Source organism: Monodelphis domestica, chromosome 6 (assembly GCF_027887165.1).
Source record: "Monodelphis domestica isolate mMonDom1 chromosome 6, mMonDom1.pri, whole genome shotgun sequence".
NCBI lineage: Eukaryota > Metazoa > Chordata > Mammalia > Didelphimorphia > Didelphidae > Monodelphis > Monodelphis domestica.
In genome coordinates, this window is record NC_077232.1 from 19,467,024 (window position 1) to 19,492,780 (window position 25,757).

Genomic DNA, 25,757 nt, shown 5'->3' on the forward strand with positions numbered 1-25,757 from the left:
GTTAGGGACAGGATGCAGAGTTCCTCCAATTCCGAGTTCAGCACACTTGCTAGCACACCATGGGTATCTGATTGCTGTGCACAGGGTGGGCAGTCAATAAAACCTACCTGATGAAATTCTATCTCCACAATTTGGAGTTTCACTTCTAAGTAACAAAAAGAATATTAAAAATAAACATAAAAATGGAAAGACTGATATGAAATGAAATGAGCAGAACCAGGAGAATGTTATACATAGTAACAAATAATGTATGATGATCCACTGTAAATGATTTCACTATTATGAACAAGGCCATACAACTCCAATGAACTCATGATGAAAAATAATATCCACCACCATAGAAGGAACAGATGGAGTCTGAATGCAGATTGAAACATGCCATTCTTCATTGTATTTCCTCCATGAATTTTTCTGTAGCGTAAGAAATATTTCTTGTTTCAAAACATGATAAACATTGAAACATGTATTATGTGATCATATATGTGCATCCTATATCATATTACCTGCTTTCCTGGAGAGGGTTGATGGGTAGAAGAGAAGGAGAAAAAAGGAGAGAAACATGGATTTTTGGACATATGTAATGTGAAAATTTGTTTCTCTTGGATAAGTATGTTTATTGTAATTTATTACATATTTATAACAAATCATATGTGTTCTATGATTGTTATGTTACATATATTGTTATATACAAAAATGATTGGTAACTAAACATAAAGTGATTGTTTATAAATATGAACAATATGGGAAAAATAAAATAAATCAAATTTTAAATGGTAACAGAATACAATTATGCTGTAAGGAAAGATGAACAGGATGATTTCAAAAAGAGCTGAAAAGACTTTCATGAACTGATGCAGAGTGAAATAAGCAGAACCAGGAAAACACTGTACACAGAAACAGCAATGTTGGGAATTATCAACTGTAGTAGATGCTACTCTCACCAATACAAAGATCCAGAGCAATTCTGAGGGGCTTTTGATAAAGAATGCTATCACCTCCAGAGAAAGAACTATGGGAGTCAGAATGCAGATGGAAATATGATTTTTCAGTTGTTCATTTTGGTTTGTGTTTTGGAGTTTTGGATTTATATGATTACTCACTTATAAAAGTGAACAATATGGAAAAAATTAAATTAATAAAAACTAAAAATAAACAAAATGGTACTATAAGCAAAAAAAAAATCACTAGAAGCCAATCCAGGTTAGCCTGAGGTATTCAAAAGCAACAAAGTCAATAGAAAGGGGAATGTATGACAAACTGAGGTATAAAACTTTGGGTAAATAAGGATACTCTTTATTTGTACCTCGAAACAAAATCCTATGAAGTAGACAGTGCACATTTCATCCACTTCCACTTGACTGATGAAGAAACTGAGTGTCAAAAAGACAAAGGAACTTTTCCTGCCAGTACTGCTAGTCCCATTCCAATTTCACAGCTGTTGGATTCAATCCAAATCCGCATACGTCTATTGGACATCTACTATGGGACAGACTCTGGGTTAGGCACCAGAAATGTAAAGAAATGAAACATCTTGGATCCTCAAGGACTGAATTCCTCCAAATAATCTCACAGAATAAGTGAACAGGTATGATGAGCCCCAGTTTACAAAGGAAGAACCACCTAATACACCTAAGAAGAGTACACTTGCTTAGAATTTACATGGGTTGAGTGTCAGAGTCAACATTCAAACCTAGGTCTTTTGACCTTTGATCAAGTATTCTTTCCCCTAACCATATGGTCTACTCATGCACCTGTACCTGTAAAATCTTCAGGTACCACTAAACTGAGTTATAATGGATGACATGGCACCCAAAATCATGATGTAAGCTCTCTGATATGACACTTTGGTCTTTTTATTCCCAATGCCAGTGCAGAATTTGACACATTCTAGGTGACTAATAAATGTTTTTTGTGTGTTTGGTTCATCAAACTAACATGAGGTGAATGGGACTTTTCATAGGATGCCAATATCCTGGGGAGAATATCACATCTTCCAAAGGCGAGAGAACAATTCTGCCCCAGCAATGCATGATTTCATGCTTCTCCTGGACAATGCCTTTCCTTTTGTGCCTCAACTTACAGTCTTTCTGAGATTCAAGGGGTAAATGCTGCCTCTCCTGAGGTCTCATGTCATGTGGCACCCCTCTTTAGAACTCTCTCTCTCTCTCTCTCTCTCTTTCTCTCTCTCTCTCTCTCTCTCTCTCTCTCACACACACACACACACTACACTTGTGGGAGGACAAGTTATCACTCCTGGCACCTATGTCCATATTGACTTCCCTTGGAGTAACAGCCTTGCCATCCCATGCCCAGCTCAACTGAATTTGCTCTAGTAGCACTTTCAACTAGTTACAGAACTATGAGTACTACAGGCTCAGCAATGAAGTTTCTTTCACCCTATGTCACTTCTGAAAACCTTTGTTCTCCTCAGGACTTTTCTGATTGCCTCCTTCACCTCCTTGTTCCTCAAGCTGTAGATAAGGGGGTTCAGCATAGGGATGACCATTGTGTACATCACAGACACAATTCGTTCCTCCTGCAGAGAATTCCCTTCATTCCACCGCAGGTACATGAAGATGAGCGTGCCAAAGAAAAGGGAAACTGCCACAAGATGGGAGGCACAGGTGGAGAAGGTCTTGACTCTGCCCCCTACTGAAGGGATGCTCAAAATGGCCCCAATGATAAACAAGTAGGATACCAGGATGACCACCATACAGAGAGGGATCACAAAAATGGCAAACACAATGATGACCATCTCCTGGGTGTAGCTGTCCCCACAGGTAAGCTTCAGGAGGGGTGGGAGGTCACAAAAGACAAAATCAATCTGGTTGTCATCACAGAAGGAGAGAGTGAAGGCAGCTGTAGTGCGTATTACAGCTGCAGACAGGCCAGCGGCATAAGCTGCAGTCACCAGGGCCACACAGGTCTTCTTGGTCATGATAGTCACATATAGAAGAGGCTGGCACACAGCCACATAGCGGTCATAAGCCATGGCAGCCAAGAGGTAACAGTCAATGGCACTTAAGAAGGTGAAGAAGAAGAATTGGGCAGCACAGCGTTCATAGGAGACAACCAGCCCCTGCCCATGCAGTATGGCCAACACTTGAGGGGTGGTGACTGAGGAGTAGCAGATGTCCACAGAAGCAAGGTGGCTCAAGAAGAAGTACATGGGGGTGCTGAGTCGGGAGTCTGTGCATATCAGAATGACCATCCCTGAATTTCCCAGCAAGGTGATGACATAGAGACCAAGGAAAAACAGGAAGAGAGGAAGCCCCAGTTCTGGATGTTCAGTGAATGTGATAAAGAAAAACTCAGTCAAGATGGTGTGATTCTTCCCAGCCATTTACTCAGTGGTACCTGAGAGAACTAACCAGAGAGGAGAATTAGAGACCCTGGAACGAGACAACTAGTCTCATTTAGGAGAAACATGAGCCCCAGATGTAAAATTCTGTGAGTCACAAAGCCCAGCTCAACCACTAACTAGCTAAATGACTCCAATGGGTCACATCATCTCTCTGAAACTCAACTTTCATCTTCTGCAGGGGGTTGTACTTGCCCCCATCATATCACAGGGGTACAGATCAAATGTAATCCATATGTGAAAGCTCTTTGTAATCCCACAGATCAATTTTAATTTTTAAACAAATATAAAATTTGAAAACGGATACCCCAAGAGAGCACATGAATGCCTGAGATTCCCCAGCCATCACCAAGAGCAAGGTTTTATGTGTTGCCTCTTCTGCTGTTGACTTTCCAACAAAGATGCTTTGTCCCTAGATCTGTGAGGTTTACAAAATACTTTGCCTAAACCTTCTCCCACACATGCACATACTCTGTGATCCAGCAGCACCGGCCTCTTTGTTGCTTCCTCCCTGAACAAGACTCTTCATCTTCTGATTCCAAGCCCTTTCAATGACTGTCCTCCATGTCTTGAATACTCGACCTCCACATTTCTGCCCCCTGGCTTTCCCATGCTTCCTTCAAGTGCTGACTAATGTCCTTTCTTCTACAAGACACTTTTCCTGATTCCCCCTTAGCATTAGTGTCTTCTCCTCTTTTGATTATCTCCAGTTTATCCTACCTTTATCTTCTTTGAACATAATTGTTTCCATGTCATCTATCCTATTAGACTGTAAGCTTCTTCAGAGAAAGGACTATCTTGTATATTTCTTTAGCTTAGCATAGTGATGGGCACATAGTAGGTGCTTAATAGACATTATTGACTGATTAAATTATGAGAAAACACAGAGATGCCCAGTAGCAGAAACAAATCTCAAATCTGTCTTCTGATTCAAAAGTCAATGTTTTCTTTCACCTATAGTAGGGGCTCTTTATCTGCATCCAGTAATTTGTTTGTTTTAATAGGTTTCTAACTGTATTTCAATATCATTGGTTTCCTTTGTCATCCTTTTATTTTTTAATTAAAAAATATTGTTCTAAGACAGTGTCTGTATATTTCATGAGATAATCAAAGAGGTCCATGATGAAAAAAAAGCTAAGAACCCCTGGAAGAACATCCTGTCTCTCCAAGTCAGAGGATTCTAGTCTGGAAAGGACCTTTGAGACTGCCCATGGGCTAATGATTCTACCACCCTTTGACTTTGTTTCCCTAGATCTGAAAAAGCTAGAGATTTGTTGTTATTTTTTTATTAATAAATTGAAAATTTCCCACAACTAAATAGCACCATTCCATTCACCAGCACAGAAGTTGTTACTTAACCAGACTGAGACACCAGGCAGAAAGAGCAGATTTGTGAATATTATTGGTAACTCAGCTTATATTCTTCATAGCTGTGTACCACACTTCATTCTCACCAAGAAAACAGATCAGTGGGGCAACGTGGCCTCCACAACCTTTTTTTTTTTGTAGCACCCAGTTACAGCAGTAATAGAATTCAACTTCGATATTTCCTTTGATTTTATTGGTCTTTACCCTGTTAATTGAACATCTTTCAGTTTTTTTAATGATACACAACCAGAAAAAAACTGCTCTAAGAAAATACTGAAGCAGTCAATCAATTATATGACTAAGGTCTAAGTCATCTTTGAATTGATCCTAAAGGAATGAGGAGGTCCCAAAATGAGGAGGTTGGATGTCATGATCTCTTAGATCTAGTTCAGCTCTAAATCCTAAGGCTCAAGATCACAGAGTCCAGACCCTGATTGAGACTCAGAGAGAGTAAGTGACTTGCCTAAGGTCATACAGATAATAAGCTGCATTACTGTGATTTGTACCTATATCTTTCTTCATATCAAAATCCCTCCAATTGCTTAATATAAGTATTCTAAACATATTATAGAACACAAAAATGAGCATTTGACAATGATCCAGGACAATCCTGAGGGACCTATGAGTAAGAACGCTAGAAGAAAAACAACTGCTTGATCACATGAGTCAACAGGGATATGATTGGGGATGTAGACTCTAAAGGATCCTCCTAGTGCAAATATCAACAATATGGAACTAGGTCTTGATCAGTGACACATGTAAAACCCAGTGGAATTGTGCTTTGGCTAGGGGAGGGGGTGGGAGGAGGGGAAGGAAAGAATATGAATCATGGAACCATAGAAAAATTTCCTTAATCAATAAAAAAAAATTTAATGAGCATTTGAACACTAAACCTACAAATAATAAGATTCTCAAGTCACTAGAATTTTATATTTCCTGAATAATAACAGCCCATATTTCTCTAAGACTTTAAGATTCACATTAGCCTTCATATTAACAAGAATCATCATCCTCATTTTACAGTTAATAAAACTCAAGAAGACAGCTTGCTAATCAGAGACTCATGTAAATAACTTGGAGACCTTTAGAAAAGTTCATAATATCTTCAATCTAAACCTAGAAAGACCTTAGATATCTAGTCCAATTGTCATTTTTTACAGATCAGGAAACTGAAGCCCAGAAGATTCCCTGTCTCTCTTTTGTGTGACTACCTCTAGAGCCCAGCACAGTACCTGATTTACAATAGGCCCTTGAATTCTTGTTGACTGACTTGATGGACTTGAGCAAAGTCATTCAGGTAGTGAGATAGAACACAAGATTTGAGCTCAAGTCTTCAGACCCCAAATTCAGCATTCTTTTTTACTATGCTACAGAGCACAGAGATCTAGAAAGGATATCTGGTTAGGTTAGAAGGACTCCAACTCTGGCATTAACAAGACTTTGGCCAATATATTGGAACAGATGGCAAAGAACAAAAATGGGATGGGGCCACTTTATAGTCTGCATATGAGCCAGATAATCTTCCTCACCTAAGTTCCAACTTCCTTTTTGATTTTCTCCTTGTTCCAGCTTCATTCATTGTTCTCTCCTTCTCTCTCTGTCTCTGCCTCTGTGTCTCTCTCTGTCTTTCTCTCTGTCTCTCTGTCTGTCTCTGTCTCTGTCTCTGTCTCTGTCTCTCTGTCTCTCTGTCTCTCTCTCTCTCTCTCTCTCTCTGTCTCTCTGTCTCTCTGTCTCTCTCTCTCTGTCTCTGTCTCTCTCTCCCTCTCCCTCCCTCTCTCTCTCTCTCTCTCTCTCTCTCTCTCTCTCTCTCTCTCTCTCTCTCTCTCTCTCTCTCTCTCTCTCTCTCTCTCTCTCTCTCTCTCTCTCTCTCTCTCTCTCTCTCTCTCTCTCTCTCTCTCTCTCTCTCTCTCTCTCTCTCTCTCTCTCTCTCTCTCTCTCTCTCTCTCTCTTTCTCCTTCTGAGCAGTAACTCCTCTGCTGGCTGCAAACTCATACAGAAGAAGTGTCAAAATCATGGGCTGACCTGATTATCAGAAAACCATAGAGGATTCCCACTCGCACAATCTGTTCATTAGGTAAGGTTAGGCAAGTCACCACCTCAAGACAATGAAGGCATACCTAGCAATCCTTGAGACTGGTGCAATACACACTCTCTAATCTTTTTTTTTTTAAGCCAGGGCCCAAGTTGTAAATGGAGGAAACCTGGAGACCAGCTGAGTCTGCTTCTAGGAAGGCCACTACAGGGCCAAGAGGAACTTACCTAGGATGGAGCCAGGAGGTGAGAGGTGAAGGACCATATTGTAACATTACATGAGTTAATGATTCTCAACCATCATGAGTTAAGCTTGTCCATGAGATAAAAGGATCATCATATCAGAGAGGTCATCTAATCCAACCATTCATTTTATAGATGAGGAAGTGAAGCCCAAAGAGACTAAATGATTAAAAAAAAAAAACCTTACCTTCCATCTTGGAATCAATAGTGTATGTTGGTTCCAAGGCAGAAGAGTGGTAAGGGCTAGACAATGGGAGGTAAGTGACTTGCCCAGGGTCACACAGCGGGGAAGTATCTGAGGCCAGATGTGAACTGAGGACCTCCTGTCTCTAGTCCTGGCTCTCTATCCTCTAAGCCACTCACTCAGCTACCCCTAAAGCTAAATGATTTTTCTGAGATTATATAGGTAGTAAAACACTAGACATGGTTTCTAGAACCTGGACCTCTGGACTACAGAGCTAATGTTCTTTCCATTGTACCATTTTTGTTCATTGCTACTAAAAGAGTGCAAGTACATTCAGTGCCCTCTAAATTTAGTTCCTTGGGCCAAAATCCCAGCCACCATGCCTTAAGTAGGCTTTTTTTCAAGATTCTTTTGATCCATAATTCTGTGAACTTTGGCTATCTGCAAAATACTCTCCTGGGTAGCTATGAATAGTAGCAGCATACACTAGAAATAGGAAAGGAAGATAAAGGATCATAAGTTGAAATCTCCCTCATTTAATAGGGAATTGAAATAAAGGAATTGGAAGCCCATAGAGGCAAAGAAATTTATTCCAGATCAAAGAAGTTGTAAGGAGGAGTGGGGCAGAATTTGAATCCAGGTTCTCTGACTCCAAATTCCACACTCTTTCCACTGTACCATACTGCCTCTCCTATTTTAAAAGACCAGCCACCAGAGTTGCTACAGACATAAAACCTGAGTCAAGAACAAGTCTTTTTGTACCCCTGCCTCAAATACCAGACTTGGGAAATGACAGAGACAACACTATTTCTAGCTGCTGCCTGATAGTCAAGGGAGTAACAGGCAGCTGATGTACGTCTCTAGAGATGATCCCTTATTCCCTATATGGAATTGTTTAAGGTTACCTAGTGGGGTTTACATTGGAAAACTAAAAAGGGTGAGTCTTCTTTTTTCCATTCCTTATCTTCATCCTTCAAATCCCAGCTCCTGGAGTTCTGTTAGATGTTCCACTTCTCCCTCCCTCATCCAGGAAGAAAGAATTGAGTCATCCTAGGTTTCCATCCCTCCTTGTCCCATGACTAATCCACTGCCAGCCATGCTCTAGTTTCCCCAGTTGGAATGATGACAGGAATTCTATTTGTTGCCACTCTCCCCAACTGAGATCAGATTGTAGGAAAGAGATGCTGTGTAAATAAAAGACTTGGCTTGACTCTAGCTCTCCCAGAGAGAAGAGGAGAGGACACACTGTGGCTTCAAAATGTTCCTCCCTTAAAGGCAGGCACTTCACCCAATCTCTCCCTTTATTCTTGGGGAAAGGAGAGCTCTTAGGGGAAAATACAGGTTGGGAATAGAATTACCCAGAGGAAAAGTTGGCATGGTAGCCTAGCCTGATCACATTAATTGTGCTGGATCAGTCCAAGACTGAGAAAGGATGTCTTTTATTTTTAGCACCTGATTCATTAACATTTTATATAACCAAAACCCTAAGTATCATAATGATCAGCAGGAGAGGGGAGAGCACCAATAATCACTTTGCTTTCATAGATCAGGGACTAGGAACAGAAAAAGAACTTCACTGAACAGACCTAGCCATTCCTCATTTGGGTCAAGCCCCAAAGGAGAGTTTAGTCCCTCCCTAGATACAGAGAAAGGGGAAAAGGAAAAGGTGATAAAACAGCACACCTGAAGACCCTTTCAACTCTGAGTACTTTGCTCTCATTGTGTCCCCAAATAATTCTTTAAGGTAAAATAGGAGAGGAGTTGCCCTGCTTGTTTTGACAAATAAAGGAAACTAAGGCACAGTCACAAGTTCTGAGGTATTAAGCTACTCAAGTGCAGACTTGTTAATTATCCTCCTGATGACAGACTCAATCAAAGAACCTTACATCTGTCAGAGAGGACAGGGACCTAAACCATAGACTGTAAGTACTGGATGGGATCCTAAAACTGAGAACCTAGAATATCAGAGCTGAAAGGACGTTTAGAACACAAAATGCTAGAGCTTAGAGGAACCTTAAAATCTAGAACTTGAGAACCCTTAGAACATGGAATACCAAAAATAGATGACATCTGAGAAAACCGAATGTAGAAATATTAAGGGACCTTACATTGTAGATTGTCTAAGCCTAAAGGAACATTGTAACATACAATGTCAGAACTGGGTAGAACCATGGAATATAGAGTGCTAGAACTAGAAGGGGCCTTATAATAAATGCCAAGGGGAACAGTTCTTTGGGATATATTCTTTGCCCTTGGAAGAAGTAACCTGGATCCTGGCTGAGAAATCTGGGACTTGCACAGTGCTGGTACCTTTTTCTAGTCCAGTTAAAGATGGAGAGAACGTCATATGACTCGGGACTGAACTGGATGGAACAACACAATTCTGTGTGAAAATGTAATGTGTCTGGGCAGGAAGGCTCTTGGATTGGAAATGAGGATGCTCACCGAGCGGTGGCAAAGGTATTTATTTGTATCTTCTCTTCCTGGTTCCCAAGGAGCAGGAGGGAACATGATCATGGTCATGAGAAAAATAAAGGCTGTGCCAGGTTATCTATGCTTACTATTTGTGAAATCAACTCCAATCACAATGAAATGACCCTTCTGGGAGGATGGATGTACCAAATAGTCTTTCTCTCAAGAGCTAAGAAATATCAACACAATTTCTCCTCCTCTGACTCTCCTTCCTTCCTGTCATTTCTTATTATGTTCTAATAGCTTCTTTATTATGATTCTATTTCCTTTGACATAGAAACATCTATGGATGAAGCAGAAATGTTTATTCCTTTGTGCATCCTTTGTCTGAGTTCAGAAAGTACATCCAGGAAAAGGCATGGTTATTTAGATTCAAAGAATACAACTGGCTGGGAAGTTTCCTTCTGACAAAAATCAAAGATCCTCACCTCTAGACAATTAGTAGAGGGTCTCTCATCTGAAGCTCACTATTTGTATTTTATGAATAATTTTATAAATTCCCCAAAAAAAAGAATGGAGAAAGGACCCCATATGTGCCCAGACTATTATCTCAGGATACATATGAGCTGTTCTTTGCAGTCATTAGAGCCTTTGGCTAAGTCTTCTTCAAAACTCAATTTTACAGAAGAGAGAGGGGAAGTTGAAGGCAAGAACAGTGGCTAAAAGGACAATTCTGCCCAAAGCTGATCCCAAGGAATATATATAAACATGATCGTGGAAGAATCTATCCTTCCCTTTCTGGAAGAAAGGAAGAAAAGTCCACCTTTAGCTAATTTTTTTTCCGTAGCTCTGAAAAACAACTATTCTGATCAAGAAAATGAACCAGCACTATCCACCTGTAGAGAGAGATCTGAATGCAAATTGAAGCATGCTTTTTTTAACTTTCTCCATTTTTGTTTTATTTTTTCTTTTGCGTGGCTAATGTGGAAATGTGTTTGCATGTATAATTGATATTAAATTGCTTGTCTTCTAAAGTGGAGGGGGGCAGAAAGGAGGGAGAGAATTTGAAATTCAAAATTTCAAAAAATGATTGTTTAAAAACACACATAAAAGGCCTAGAGATGGGAGGTCCTAGGTTCAAATCTGGCCTCAGACACTTCCCAGCTGTGTGTCCCTGGGCAAGTCACTTGACCCCCATTGCCTAGCCCTTACCACTCTTCTGCCTTGGAGCCAATACACAGTATTAACTCCAAATGGAAGGTAAGGGTTTTTAATTTAAAAAAATTTTTTAAATAAAAACACAAATAATTGGGAAATATTTAGCAAAACAAAATATTTTTAAATAAAATAAAAGTTATAAGCCGGAAGGGACCTTTGGGATAATTAAATCCAAACTCTTCGTTTTTATAGATAAGAAAATTAGCTTAATAATGTTAAGTGACTTGTCCAAGTTTACATAGGTACAATGTAGCAAAGCTCGAATTCAAATCCAGTGTTCTTTCCAATCTACCAGGATAATACACACACAAGAACTAAACCATAGGATGGGAGAAGGAGAGGAGAGGGAGAGGAGACAAAGAATGTAGGCCAACTGAAAGATGGAGAAGGTACCAGAAAGGAGAGTTGCCCTGCAAGAAACAGCCCTCAGGATCCTGCTGTCGAGATTCCAGGGAAAATAGCCAATAATGTCCAAGGGGACTCCAACTTCTTTTAAGAGACCTGGTCCTATTCCTATTGACTGAGCTCTATGCTTTATCTCCTAAGTAATAATGACCACTCCAAGTACAACAGGTCAAGTGGTCAACCCCTAACTCCATTCCAGCCTTACTTTCAGGGTATTCCACTGGAGGAAGCTTTTAGAGGCTTGGAGGACTGAAGGACTTTTAGTTTGGCCTCTGTCCCAAGGGGAATTGCTGAGAGAGGGATTTAGCTACTGATCTAGAGGACTATTCTCTCAAAGAAGACTCCAGAGAGATCTCCACTGAGCCCTTTTTGTAAACAGATGGATGGGCCCTAGGTGCCATTTCAATCCCACAAAATGACTCGGACGTGGAAAAAAGAGAAAGGATTTATATAGATAATCATTTCTATAACATTCACTGTGTGCCAGGTACTGAACTAAGCACTCTTTATAAATATGGTCTCATTTGAGCCTCACAACAACTCTAGGAGGAAGGTGCTATTATTATCTTCATTTTACAGTTGAGGAAACTGAGGCAGATGAGGATTAAATGAGTTGCCCAGGGTCACACTTACCAGCATCTGAGACTGGAGTTGAACTCAGGTCTTCCTGACTCCAGGATCTTTCCTATGCATCACTAGCTGCCTCGACTAGGTTATAAGCTACTAAATGTCAAGGGTCACAATATGTGGTCCTCTCGGAGTGCGATAGAAATAAAAAATGAAAAAATTCCAGTCTTTAGAGACAGCACCTGTACAAAGCCAAGGAGGCAGGAAAGGAAATAAATGGAGAATGGTATGTAGTCCTGTCTGGTTGAGTGTAGAGAGAATAAAAGGCATCAGGAATGAAGGAAGAGGAGAGGAGATCATCTATGTCCATTCATCAAGCTAGATACTGTAAAGGAATCTACTCTATAGAGGTGGGCATCAGTAGAGCTCCTCAGAGGCTCACAAGAAAGAATATCCATGAACAGAGCCAGAAAAAAGAAAGAAAGAAATGGCCTCTTAGCACCAGAGACAAGTACCCAAAGGATGGGGCAACAAGTGATACAGACCAGAGATCCTAACCAAAGGAGGAAAATTGATTTGCCCTCTGAAATATCACTGGGGTTGGCCATGTGTGTTCCATGAACAGAATATGGCTCTAGATGAATATAACATTAAAAAGAAAGAAGACAGATAAAAGGATGTGCCTGGGTGGATGAATGAGTATCATTGTCTATTAAGATATATTCTGGGTAACACAGTGGAGAGAGTGCTAGAGTTAAAGTCAAGAAGACCTCAGTTCAAATTTGACCTCAGACACATTATCAGTTGTGTGACCTTAGAAAAGTCACCTAATCTCTGTTTGACTAAGACAAACACCTGTAAAATGGGGAAAATCATAGCACTTACTTCCCAGTAGTGTTGTAAAAAAAATAAGATGTTTGTAGATCTTTGAGCATGATATAAATGCTAGCTATTATTATTATTATTATTATTAATCTGTGGGAATAAACATAAGAGAAAGCCCTCAGATGAAGAGTAACCAAAGGAAAAATAGAAGTTCTATTGTCATTAGCATAGACTACAGACAATCAGGACAGGAAGAGGCAATCAATGTGTGGCAAACAGATCACAATCCAGGAATGGAGCCATGATATAGTATTGATGGGAGACTTCAATTTCACAGATCTGTATTGGATCTATGGCAAAAGTAGACTGCTTTATAATTCTTGACTTGCTTCAATGATTATTTCACCTTTCTCTAGCATTGCTTGGATTACAGTATACTCCCTTTGGAGTACTAAACCTGTGCCCTGATCACTTCCCAGAAAACAGCTCACTTGTGGGACAATAAGCACATTAAACATTTGTTGACAGTTTAATGTGCTTGACCGCTGGCCAGGCCAGTGTTGATTGGCCCAGGCATTCAAGAAAGCACTTTGTAACTATATCCTAAAAGTCATTAAACTTTACATGCCCTTTGACCTAGAAATACAACTACTAGGTCTATGCAACAAAGGAAAGAGAGAAAGAGAGAAAGAAAGAGAGAAGGAAAGAAAGAAAGAGAGAGAAAGAGAGAAAGAAAGAAAGAGAGAGAGAGAGAAAGAGAGAAAGAGAGAGAAAGAGAGAAAGGAAGGAAGGAAGGAAGGAAGGAAGGAAGGAAGGAAGGAAGGAAGGAAGGAAGGAAGGAAGGAAGGAAGGAAGGAAGGAAGGAAGGAAGGAAGGAAGGAAGGAAGGAAGGAAGGAAGGAAGGAAGGAAGGAAGGAAGGAAGGAAGGAAGGAAGGAAGGAAGGAAGGAAGGAAGGAAGGAAGGAAGGAAGGAAGAGACCTATATGTACAAAAACATTTCCAGCAGCAATTTTTGTGATGAAAAATTACTGGAAACTGAAAGGATGCCCATCAATGGAAGAATGTCAAAACAAATGAAACATTATCATTCCATAACAAATGACAGAAGCGATGATTTGAGAGAAACTTGGGAAGAGTTGTACAAACTGTTGCAGAATGAAATGAGTAGAACCAGGAAAATAATTTATACAATAACAACATCATTGAAAAGAAAAGCAACTTTGAAAAATTGAAGAACTCACCTATGCAAAAGCCAGTCATGAAAAGACATGTACAAGAATATTCATAGCTGTGCTCTTTGTGGTGACAAAAAAATTGGAAAATGAGGGGATGCCCATCAATTGGAGAATGGCTGAACAAATTGTGGTATTTGTTGGTGATGGAATATTATTGTGCTCAAAGGAATAATAAAGTGGAGGAATTCCATGGGAACTGGAACGACCCCCTGGAATTGATGCAGAGTGAGAGGAGCAGAACCAGGAGAACATCGTACACAGAGACTCATACACTGTGGTACAATCGAAGGTGATGGACTTCTCCATTAGTGGCAATGTAGAGATCATGAACAACCCAGAGGGACCTATGAGAAAGAACAATATTCACATCCAGAGGAAGAACTGTGGGAGTAGAAACACAGAAGAAAAACAACTGCCTGAATACATGGGTCGAGGGAACATGATTGGGGATGTAGACTCTAAATGAACATCCTAGAGCAAACATCAACAACATGGAAATAGCTTCTGATCAAGGACACATGTAATACCCAGTGGAATTGCATGTCGGCTACAGGAAGGGTTACGAAAGGGGAGGGAGGGAAAGAATATGATCCTTGTAACCAAGGAATAATGTTCTAAATTGACTAAAGAAAAAAAAGAAAAAAAGCCAATCATGATTCCAGAGAATCAATGGTAAAGCATGGTTATCCATCTCTGGACAAAGATGCCGTGAATACAAGATGCAAAATGAGAGCCAATGCAGCCAGTTTATTTTGCTTCACTGTGGATGTTTGTTATAAAGATTTTATTTTTTGTTTTTTTCTTTGGGAGGAGGAAGTAGAATAGGAGGAAGAAAAAAAACAAAAGAATGTTAATTGAAAAAAGAAAATTTGGAAAAAGAAAAGAAAATAGCTCAGTATTGAAAGCCTTGGAATGATGAAACAATTCTCCTATTGGCCACTAAGCAGAGCCATTGGCACATTCATCTCAGGGTTACTATTTAATCACATATACTCAGCAAAGAAATAGAAGAGGCAACCAAGGGCAAAAACCCAGTCTAAGTCCATACTTGTGTTTTAGCTGACATGTACCTATAATTCCCTATTTCTCCTAAAAGTCAGTCCAAGAAGGACTAGAAACTCATAAGAATAAACTAAAGACACAAAATAAATCATGCCAGTGAGGAAGAAATTGATGAGGAAATTCAACAACAAAGTTCAATTTTAAAAATCCAGATATATGGGGCAACTAGATAGCTCAGTGGATAGAGAACCAGGACTTGAGAAGAGAGGTCCTGGATTCAAATTTGACCTCAAACATTTCTTAGCTATATGACCCTAGGTAAGTCACTTACCCCCCATTGCCTAGCCCTTACTGTTCTTCTGTCTTGGAATTTTGACACAGTATTGATTCTAAGATGAAAGGTAAGGCTGTTTAAATCCATATACAGCTAAAGTTCTGATTGCTGTAAATAGTGAATCCTCATGAAGGAGCTCCATTATTCATACTCGCATATATATTTCCATTGGGCTGGAGTCAATAACCATCTTTTACATAATCATAACTTTGAATGTGTAATGAAGATGGCAGTAAGGGCAGACAGCAAAAGATGACTAGAAAAGTATTCTATGATCCCATAAAATAGTGTTGAGTATCCAGAATAAGCTGAGGTAGGTGATGAAAATGAAGGGTCCCAAAAAAGCTAGATTTTACTTTAGTTATACTGAGGAAAGAAAAAGAGCAAAGAAGAGATGGGGCAACTGTTCAAGACAGATGTGACAATAACTTACAGCAGAGAGAAGATGGAGTGATTCAGCTCTATTTTCTCTGCCAAGGAAAACAATCTTTTGGGTACAAAGGGCAGGATAAAAATAGAGGGTTGATACCCAAGATCAGTAAGATCAGAAGAGAGCTGCCTTCAGTGAGATCAAGGCACTAGCCCAGATAAACTACATCATAGGATACTGAAGGAACTGGAAAATTTCATTGCTGAGCCACTGTCAGTGATATTTGAGAAGGGGGAGAGAAAAGGAGAGGTAAAAGAAGAGTGAAGGGGGAAAACATGCTGCTTTTCCCCAAAAGGGAAGAGACCACTGAGAGCAATCACTGGTCTAATCCTAGAATGTAATACTTAAAGAATGGTCATTGCAAACCTTGAGAACATAAGATGTACCCAGAAAGGGTTCACATGGCTTCGTCAAGGAATTATTCCAGATTAACCTCATCTCTGTTTCTCTGTCTCTCTCCCTCCTCATTCCTTCTTCCCTCTATGTCTCACTCTGTCTGTCTCTGTCTCTCGCTCTCATATTTTATTCAACTGATAGATCAGATAAATATATATGTAGATCTTAGTGAAACATTTGTCAAAATCTCTCACGCTCATCATTCACACAAGTAGGAGAGATGTGTGCTAGATGATACAATTCAGTAAATTCAGAACTAATTGAATGGTCAGATTCAAAGGATATTCCTAAAGGTTCAGTGTCAGTTCAGAAGAAATCTCCAGGACGATGCTGCAGGGATCATCCTGGGCTGAGCATTATTTTTCTCAGGGCCTTGGACAAAGGCAGGATGACATGCATAGCACCCTGAATGACCATCAAGGTTCAGGAAGTTCTTGACAAGCTAGAAAATTAGCCTAAATAGAATAGGATGAAATTTATTGGGAATAATTTTGAGTATCACACTTAGATTCAAAGAATCAACTTATTAAAAAGATCTCAAGGTTATAGGGAATTTCAGGCTCAATATGAAGCTGTAGTCTCCATTAGTGGTTAGGAAAACTAATGCGATCTCAATATGAATTAATAGAGACAGAATAAGAAAAGGAAGTGGAGGGGGCATCTAGGTGACTCAGTGGATAGAGCACTCACTAGGCCTGGAGATTGGAGGACTTGGGTTCAAATCTGGCCTTAAACATTTCATAGATGTGTGACCTTGGGCAAGTCACTTAACCCAACTGCCTAGCCCTTCCTTTTATTCTGCCTTGGAACTGAGACTTAGTATTGACAGATTTTTTTAAAAAAAGAAGAGACTAAGTCAATAAACATTTTTTTAAACCTTTACTTTCTGTCTTAGAATACTAACCACTGATTCTGAAGCATAAAAGTGGTACCCGCTGAGCAATTAGTGCTAAATGTCCAGGGTCACACAGCTAGAATGACTGAGGTCAGACTTGAACCTGAGACCTCCATCTCCAGACCTGGCTCTCTACCCACTGAGCCACCTAGCTACCCCTATTCAGGAAACATTTAATAAGTACCTACAATGTGCCAGGCACTGTGCTAAGCACTGGAGATATATCCAAAAAAGAAAGATAGCCCCTGCCCTCAAGAAACTTAAAATCCAATGGGGGAAGCAGTAAACAAAAGGAAAGTGATAAAGAGGGAGAAGGAGAAGGAGAGGTGCCCTGGCGTAGGGGCATGATAGAGTTAAGTACTATAGCTGATAGGAAATGAAGAGATGGCTAACCCAGGAGACTTCTTTAAATGGAGGCTCAATTTTTAATCCATTCTGCTATTGGTTTCTGTTTTATAGATGAAGTGATCTTATTTGCATTTAAATTTATAATTATTCATTGTGTATTTCCCTCTATTCTATTTTCTTCATTGTTTTTCCTTCTTTGCCTCTCATTATGTCTTATTCCTCCTCAGAAATCTAATTTTCCTCTAACCACTACCTCCCTAGATCCTGCTTTTTATAGGCAGTTTCTTAGAAAGATATTTTATATCTAAAATATAAAAAGAAAGAACTTTGTCAAATATTTAAAAATATGAGCCATTCCCCTATTGACAAATGGTCAAAATATGTAAACAGTTTGGGAATGAAGAAATAAAAGCCATCTATAACTATATGAAAAAAATGTTCTCAATCATTATTGATTAGACAAATACATCTCACACCTATCAGACTGGCTAAAATGATAAAAGGACAAAATGACAGATATTGAAGAGGATATGGGAAAATGGAAACACTAATGCATTTTTGGTAGAACTTCAAACTGAACTAATCATTTTGGAGAATAATCTGGAATTACACTCAAAGAGTTATAAAACTGGGTATACCTTTTGACCCAGCAATACTGCTCTTATTTATTTCCTAAGGTGATCAAGGAAAAAGGAAAAGAAACTATATATTCTGAAATATTTATAGCATTTCTTTTTGAGGTGACAAAGCTCTAGAAATTGAAGGGACGTCCATCATTTGGGGAATGACTAAACTTCTGGTACGTGATTATTATGGAATATTATGTGTCATAAAAATGGCAAACAGGTTGATTTTGGAAGAACATGGAAAGATCTACATGAAATCATAAAGAACAAAAGAAGCAGAACCAAGAGACCATTATATGCAGCAACAGTAATATTCTTTAAGGAATGACTTGTGTATGTCTATTTCTGGAGAAAGAAGCTCTAAATAGATATGACATAATTATATATTTTCACATATCTTTTTGTCAAATAATGCCTTCTCTGATGGGAAGAGATAATTTAACTAAGTATCTTGATATTTTAGGTGATACAAACAAATTATTTTTTAATGGAAACTTGAGAGAAGTTCCTTGCTTTGGCCTCAGGATTCCAATCAGCAGGGAAGAACTAAGTGTAGATACCATGTGAGTACCGGAGCTGATGCATTTTCACAGGATGATGAATTTCCTAGTGGGAGGATTTCTGAGATCATAATGGAGTCCAATCAAAAAGCATGCAGAGGGGAACAAAAAAGACAATAAGGAGGGGAATGGTTCTTGAGCCATTAGCTCAAGGTCCAAATATCTCCTGGCTTCAATTGGCACAGTATAACTGAGAACACAGCAGAGCGTGTTTTCCTCTTCAGTTAAGACTGATCTGTGAAATTAGGACTCTTTATTAAAATAGATGCACATTAATAATCACTTACATTACAAAAGTGATAAAATATAGAGCAAGATTTAAGAAGTGCAAACACTAGAGATAATTAAATATCTTTCTCACAAACTTTGAACTATTCTTGACCACTATTTAAATTAATTTAACTCTGGTTCTTCTTCCAAGCTTAAGAAGAAAGCAATCTTGTAACTCAACTTAATCTTTTTCTTTGTGTCAAAAGAATTTCAAGACTTCTCAACAGCTTGATGATTTATGGATAATTCAGTAACCATATCCCTTGTGGGAAACTTCTTTTCTATAGCATGAGAAACCTGTAATTGAATGCTGATAACTTATCAAAATAAAATTATTATTATGATCAATGACACATGTTAAACCCAGTGGAATTGTGTGTCAGATACAGGAAAAGAGTGGAGGGAGGGGGGGGGGGAGAACATGAGTCTTGTAACCATGGAAAAACATTCTAAATCATCTAATTAAATAAAATTTTAAAAAAAGAACTCCATAGAAAGGGAATCTCAGAATTCTGAATCCAGCCCATCCTTTGGATGGCTTCAAGTCTTGATTAGACTTTTACTGAAGTGAATTCTATCTTTTGTTTGGCAATTTTTAACCTCTGCTACTAATTCTACTCCCTCTGAGCTCAAGCAGAAGTCTAAGTCCTCTTCCACACATGAATGCCCTTCAAATACTTGGAGATAACAATCATGCCCTCTTCCCCCTCCCCAATCCAATGCCATCTTCTATTCTCAGGGTTCAACAACCCCAGCCAGTCTTTTCAAGTCATCTTAGGAAACCTGTTTCAACTCCATGGAACAAGATGTCCCTCTCAGGTTAAGCTCATCATTTCTAATATATTATCACCATACTGCCAATTCAAGCCTTGATTGACACAACCTCCCTCAGCCCCCTCTCCCCTCTTATTGGAAGACTAGAGAGAACTACTTCCTTTATAGAGGGCAGAAACTGGACTCTCAGCTCACTCCACTTTGCATCTCCTGCTCTATCCATTTCCAACTCCAAGGAACAAGATGCCCCTGCACCAGGAGCCCCCTGGTCTACCCTCCCCTTTCATGCTTTCTTGCCTTTTTGTGTTTTGCCTCCCCCTTTAAATTGTAAGCTCCTTGAAAGCAGGGGTTATCTCTTTATTAATTGTATCCTCGGTGCTTAGGGTCTGTCACAGATTAGGTACTTAAAAAATGTTCATTGAATTGTATTAGATTAGAAGGTTTGATCAAAAATCATCTCAGAATCTCATAAACTATATATTAGACCAGAGTCACTTTTACAACATTCTTGCAAATATGTGACTCCATGAACTAAATATAATACTGTGAAAACAATGACCAGTCCTAAAAACGTCATGGATCAGTTGGAACAAGCAATGCATTTGGAAACAAGGTCTCAGGTTCAAACCTTGGCTCTGCCACTGTATAAGTTATGCACCTCATTTAATTTCTGTGGGCCTTACTCTCTTCATCTGTAAGTGAAATAGTTGGGCAAGAAGATTCCTTAGGCTTCATCCAGCTGTAAATCTAATAATCCTTTGTAGAAAAAAAAAAAGGTTTTAAGGCAAAAAACATAATATTGTTTATATTTTATTATATATAATATTATAAAAAGAAATTTTATTACCCTAAGTTACTCTCGTATATTTATATTATTATCTTTTTAGACTGCTCTAATTAGTTCAAAGCAAACAAGAAAACATCTGAGAGGTGGGCATTATAAAGGATTTCCCAAAAGTCAGGACACATGTAAAACCCACATTGCTGGGGGAGGGGGGAAAGAAAGACCATGAATCATGTAACCATGGAAAAACATTCTAAATTAATTAAATTAAATTTTTCAATTCAACAGTCAAAAATTTTTTCTGATCCACTATTTAGGGAAACTGTATTGGCTTTAAGTTATATCATTCATTCATTCATTAGAGACCATTCATTTCTGGGATGAATCTATTCCAAGCCAATTTAAATGATCTTGTTGCTCCCTTTTACTGACCATGGATCATTCTTCCTTATGTTTGCCTTTTGGAATTCAAGCCACAGCTCAGCTGTTGCCTCCTACAATAAGGTCCTTACTGATTACCCCATCACAAAATTTTTGAAGTTCTCTGCTTCTCCATTTGCAAAATAATTTTGTGTTTAAACTTTTGCCTCTTACCTTTCTGTATAGGTAGTGTATCAGTGAAGTAGAATGTAAGCTCCTTGAGGGCAAGGAATGTTCATATTGATCTCTATCCCCAGAAACTTACAGGGTGCCTTATACAAAGCAAGTACTTAAATCCTTGTTGAAATTGACTGACATTCTGGGATTTGTAGTTCAGAAGAATAAGCATTCTTTCTCATCTCTGAGAAAGCTATTTAAAACTATAGCAAACTATCCATAAGGTGGACTTCAGGCACAACTAGGAATTTTATGGGGAAATGTACATAATTGGTGAGATAAAGGAGCAGGGACTACAGTCCCCTGGAAACAGTGGTGAAGATAGGTTTGGAGATCCTCTTCCTGCCAAGATTTCAAGAGCTCAAGTGAAGAAAATCAGCAACACAGGGATAATTAAAGAAAAGGATGATACTCAAGTGATCTATCAGGTCCCTGAAGATATCTGGAACAAAGAAGTCAAACTGAGTTGCTGGTTATAATCATCTCTTCAAGGGTTAATGGAAGTGCTGAAGGTCTTCCTTTATCTCAATGTCCCCTTCCACATCTGTCAAAAATAGGTAATACTATATACTTTTCTCCTTTCATTTATCTGATCATTTTCTGTATCCTGGTTTTTATTTATTATTATTATTATTTATTTTTTAAATCCAATGTCAATCAAAAGAGCATGGGGAAAGTTATCTGGAAGTATACAATATTTATATTAGGACATAGAGTCAAAGTTCTATTCAAATATTAGAAACATTTTAACTGGGGGCTTTGAGCTATTGTGATTGTATTAATAATTTTCCATCTGACACAAATCCCATAAAAAAGCAGGGAAAGAGACAATGGGGACCTGAGAACAATTATATTTCCCTGGACTAAAAGTAAGCTTTTAAAAAAATATATTAAGTTGATTAGATTTCTAAAGTGAAAAAGGTGAGGAGGGACAAAGGTGAGGGGGATAAAAGGTCACATCCCCCTCCAAATAAGTGGTCCCTGGGGAGGATTCTGCTCTTCTCATTTCCAGAATGGAAGAGGGAGCAGCAAGGACTGGTTAGTCAACACTAAATTCCAAAGCCATTAGATACTACAAATGAATGAATGAATCATAAGAATCATTTCCACATCTCCATGCCAGTGTCTTGGCAGAATATGAGTCTTGGCTCCTGTCCTCTAGTCACTGGTCATCCATTTCATTTTTCCTCTATTTTCATCATTTTTAAAATCAACCAAATTAATTATTTTCCATTACTGCCATCATGCAATTAATCCCCTGGCTGGCTTGCCCAGCTCCAACAAATGGTAATGCCTTTTTCAGCTTACCACTTTATCTTTGCCCTTTCTTGGCACTGAGTTATTTGAAGTACCTTGTAGAAAGGTCTCCTATAACTCTATTTACATAGCACAGAGCCGATCTCCTCACAGATGTTCAGGACATTTGTCACTGGCCGTGATGATGCTAATAGCCCAGAATGATGATGACACCAAAGAGGAAATGGATCACAACTGGCACATTCAGTGACTTTGGAAAGCCTAAGATAACCTAAGCCTATTAAGAAGTTTCTTCAAGGCCTCCTTCACCTCTTTGTTCCTTAGACTGTAGATGAGAGGATTCAACATGGGGATCACTGCAGTGTAGAACACAGATACCACCTTGTCCTCTTCTAGGGATTTTCCTGACTTGCTGCGAACATACATGAATGCCAGAGTACCAAAGAAGAGCCCAACAGCAGTCATGTGGGAGGCACAAGTAGAAAATGTCTTAGCCCTCCCACCAGCTGAGCGGATCTGCAGAATGGCCCTGATGATGAACAGATAGGACACCAGGATCATGGCCAGGCTGGCCAGGATCACAAAACAAGCAAACAGCAGAATTAAGAGTTCTTGTAGGAAAGTGTCCCCACAGGACAACTCTAGCAAGGGTGGGAGGTCACAGAAAATAAAGTCAATCTGGTTGTCTCCACAGAAGGAGAGTGAGAACGTGCAGCTGGTCCTCAAAATAGCATTAGCCAAGCCCCCAATGTAGGCCCCAGTCACCAACTTTAGTCTTTTCCTGGGTGTCATGATGGTGACATAGAGCAGAGGCTGACACACAGCTACATAGCGGTCATACGCCATGAGAGCCAGGAGGTAGCAATCGGTGGAGCCAAAGAAAGTGAACATGAAGAACTGGGTAGCACATTGTTCATAAGACATCACAGCTCTGCCGTTGGCCAAGGTCACCAGGAGCTGAGGTAACACCGTTGTGGAGAAACAGACATCTAGGAAAGACAGCTGTCTGAGCAAGAAGTACATAGGGGTGTGGAGCCCAGGATTCGTCCAGATCAGGGTGATCATGCCCAGGTTACCCAGCAGCATCAGCAGGTAGAAAGTCAGAAACACCAAGAGCAGAAGAGTGCCCAGCTCAGAGTGGTTGGTGAAGCCTAGCAGGATGAACTCCTTGACTGTGGTGCCATTTCCAATAGCCATGAGGCCAGGAACTCTTACTGGGGAAAAGAGGAGATTCAGGTCAGGATCCTACTGAAACCACTATGCTTCTAAGACTATAATGAATTGATGGGGACCAGTAGGCTGCCATCAAGGTGAGTTTCAAGTGATGAGATCTACTGTCCAGGAACATGGTACGGCCATGAATTTAGAACCTTGCTTAAAACAAGTTCTTCATTGATGTTTGTTGAGCTGGAGTGAATCTATTCTAACTCTTTCATTTGACAGAGGAGGAAACTGAGACCCAGGAAGGCTGAAGGACTTGAATAATGATAATAATGTTTCCAGAGTATTTTATAAATATTATCTGGTTTAATGCTTACAACAACCCTAGAAGATAAGTGCTGTTATTTCCATTTTTACAAGTGAGCAAACTGAAGCAGCCAGAGGTTATGTGATTTTCCCAGGGTCATACAGCCAGGAAATAGCTAAAGCTGGATTTCAGTTCAGGGCTTCTTGACTCCAGGTCCAGCACTCTATCTATTAAATAGACTCCTAATAATTCTCTCTCCTTCCCGTCTCTCCATTCTCCATTCCCTTCTCTACCCGGTTGCCAATGTGTCCTAAAACACAAATATGACTATGCCACCCACCCCCTTCTATTTCATCAACCCCTCCAAATCACTAGGAACTTTGCATAGAGTAGCCACTTGGCCAATTTTTTTAATTGAATTCTATCTAATTCTATGCCTTCCTTTTACAGATCAGGATACCTATGGCCAAAGGCATTAAGTGACTTAGCCATTTCCTTCTCCAGCTCATTTGACAGATGAAAAAACTGAGGCTGACAGAGTTAAGTGCAACTGACACTCAGTCCTATGGGAAATGTGGCTTGTTTAACATGTGGGAACTGCCATGATCTGTTCCTTTGTCCTTTAAGTACTCCAGGGAGTTCTCAAACTTTAGATTACCTACAACTCTAGGTCCACACTGAGCCTAGGTCTGGGGGTCTTCCAGAGTTTAGAAGGATGACGCACTGGCAGCCACTTGGCAGAGCTAGAAGGGAACCTAGAGGTCATTAGGTCCATTTCCTTCCTGTCACAGGTAAGAAGTCTATGGAGCACAGACACCGACTTTCCTAGAATCATGTATCTGAGGCAGGAATTCAAGGCCAGGTCTTCCTGACTCCAAATCTAGAATTCTACCTATTACCCTCCATCTCAGTGTCAGTAATAGAATTTATTTGTTTACTGATTCTTTGCTAAGAACAAATATCATATGTAGCTTTCCAGCATTTTGTATCTGCTTCTGTGGAGAATAAACTCCAATGTGCCACGGTCATATAATTAGTGCTCATTAAAATACAGCATGTTTAAAGGAGGTGAGGTCTCCAGAGGATAGGAACTTGGCTCTATTTTCATAGTTGAGTCACCAATCCAGGCACTCTATTAAAGCTGGAGAGGGTCTGAAATGTTTTCTAAGACAAGCCTCTTATTTTATAGATGAGGAAACTGAGTCCAAAAAGAGGAAGTGGCTTGTCCATCATCATGTAGATAGTGACAGAACTCAGATTTGAACTTGAACCTTGATACTCTAAGTTCAGCTCTTTTCCCACTCTATGGATCTATAAGTCCATATGCTCCCCTAGATAATTAGTGATGCTCCTTTGTAGGGAAAAGGTGAAGCTGAGAGATAGAAGATCAGAGAGAACACTTAGCCGTTTCACCCAAGCTAAGTGCCCAGAAACTTCCAGAATAAGCATGAGGCTCCCCAAAGCAAAGTTATCCAAGTGTTTAAATAGTTTTTCCAAAATCTCACATTGCCTTTTCCCAGGCAGAAAGTGGGCCAGTCCTTGCTCTCAAGAGCATATATTCTGAAGCAATGGGAGGAAGTTCAGATTCCTAGATAGTCCCATCCTGTTTATACCAGGTCCTTTGCTTAGCAAACTCTTTTAGTGCAAAGGGAATTTTCAGCCCAGAACTGAAACGAGAACTGAAACAAGGGTTTTGCTACCCCCCAAAAGTAACTGAATATTTGGCCCAACTATGGAAACTATGCTATTGGGAGTCAAAATGCACCTTAGCAGCGATTTGAGGGTTGGGAAGGCTGAAGTCTCAGGTACAGCTTGGTAACTTCAATGTGTAAAGAGTATATCAATACTTCTATGCTTCTTCCTAGTATGGAAGTGACCCTGAGTTATCAAAGACTTGCCAGGGGAGCACAAACTCTGGCCAGCTCTACAAAGGCAACCAAATATGACAGTGCACTAAGGACCAGGCAACACAGAGACCATATATATGGGGGGGGGAGAGAGAAAGAGAGAGAGAGAGAGAGAGAGAGAGAGAGAGAGAGAGAGAGAAACAGAGACAGAGACAGAGACAGAGACAGAGACAGAGAGACAGAGAGAGACAGAGAGACAGAGAGAGAGACAGAGAGAGAGAGAGAGAGAGAGAGAGAGAGAGAGAGAGAGAGAGAGAGAG

The 25,757-nt window shown here is 39.7% G+C and overlaps 2 protein-coding genes across 2 annotated transcripts; both read right to left on the reverse strand.

The window, feature by feature from the left end:
- Positions 1 to 2,220: 2,220 nt before the first annotated feature.
- LOC100025765 (olfactory receptor 9Q1-like) lies at positions 2,221 to 3,581 on the reverse strand. Its single transcript, XM_001376561.5, has one exon. It carries the CDS (start codon positions 3,341 to 3,343, stop codon positions 2,393 to 2,395), a length of 951 nt encoding a protein of 316 aa, XP_001376598.3. The 5' UTR covers positions 3,344 to 3,581; the 3' UTR covers positions 2,221 to 2,392.
- An 18,148-nt stretch (positions 3,582 to 21,729) lies between these two features.
- On the reverse strand, positions 21,730 to 23,776 carry LOC100025743 (olfactory receptor 9Q1-like). The gene has a single exon (XM_001376547.4). It carries the CDS (start codon positions 23,317 to 23,319, stop codon positions 22,384 to 22,386), a length of 936 nt encoding a protein of 311 aa, XP_001376584.2. The 5' UTR covers positions 23,320 to 23,776; the 3' UTR covers positions 21,730 to 22,383.
- Between the last annotated feature and the right edge of the window lie 1,981 nt (positions 23,777 to 25,757).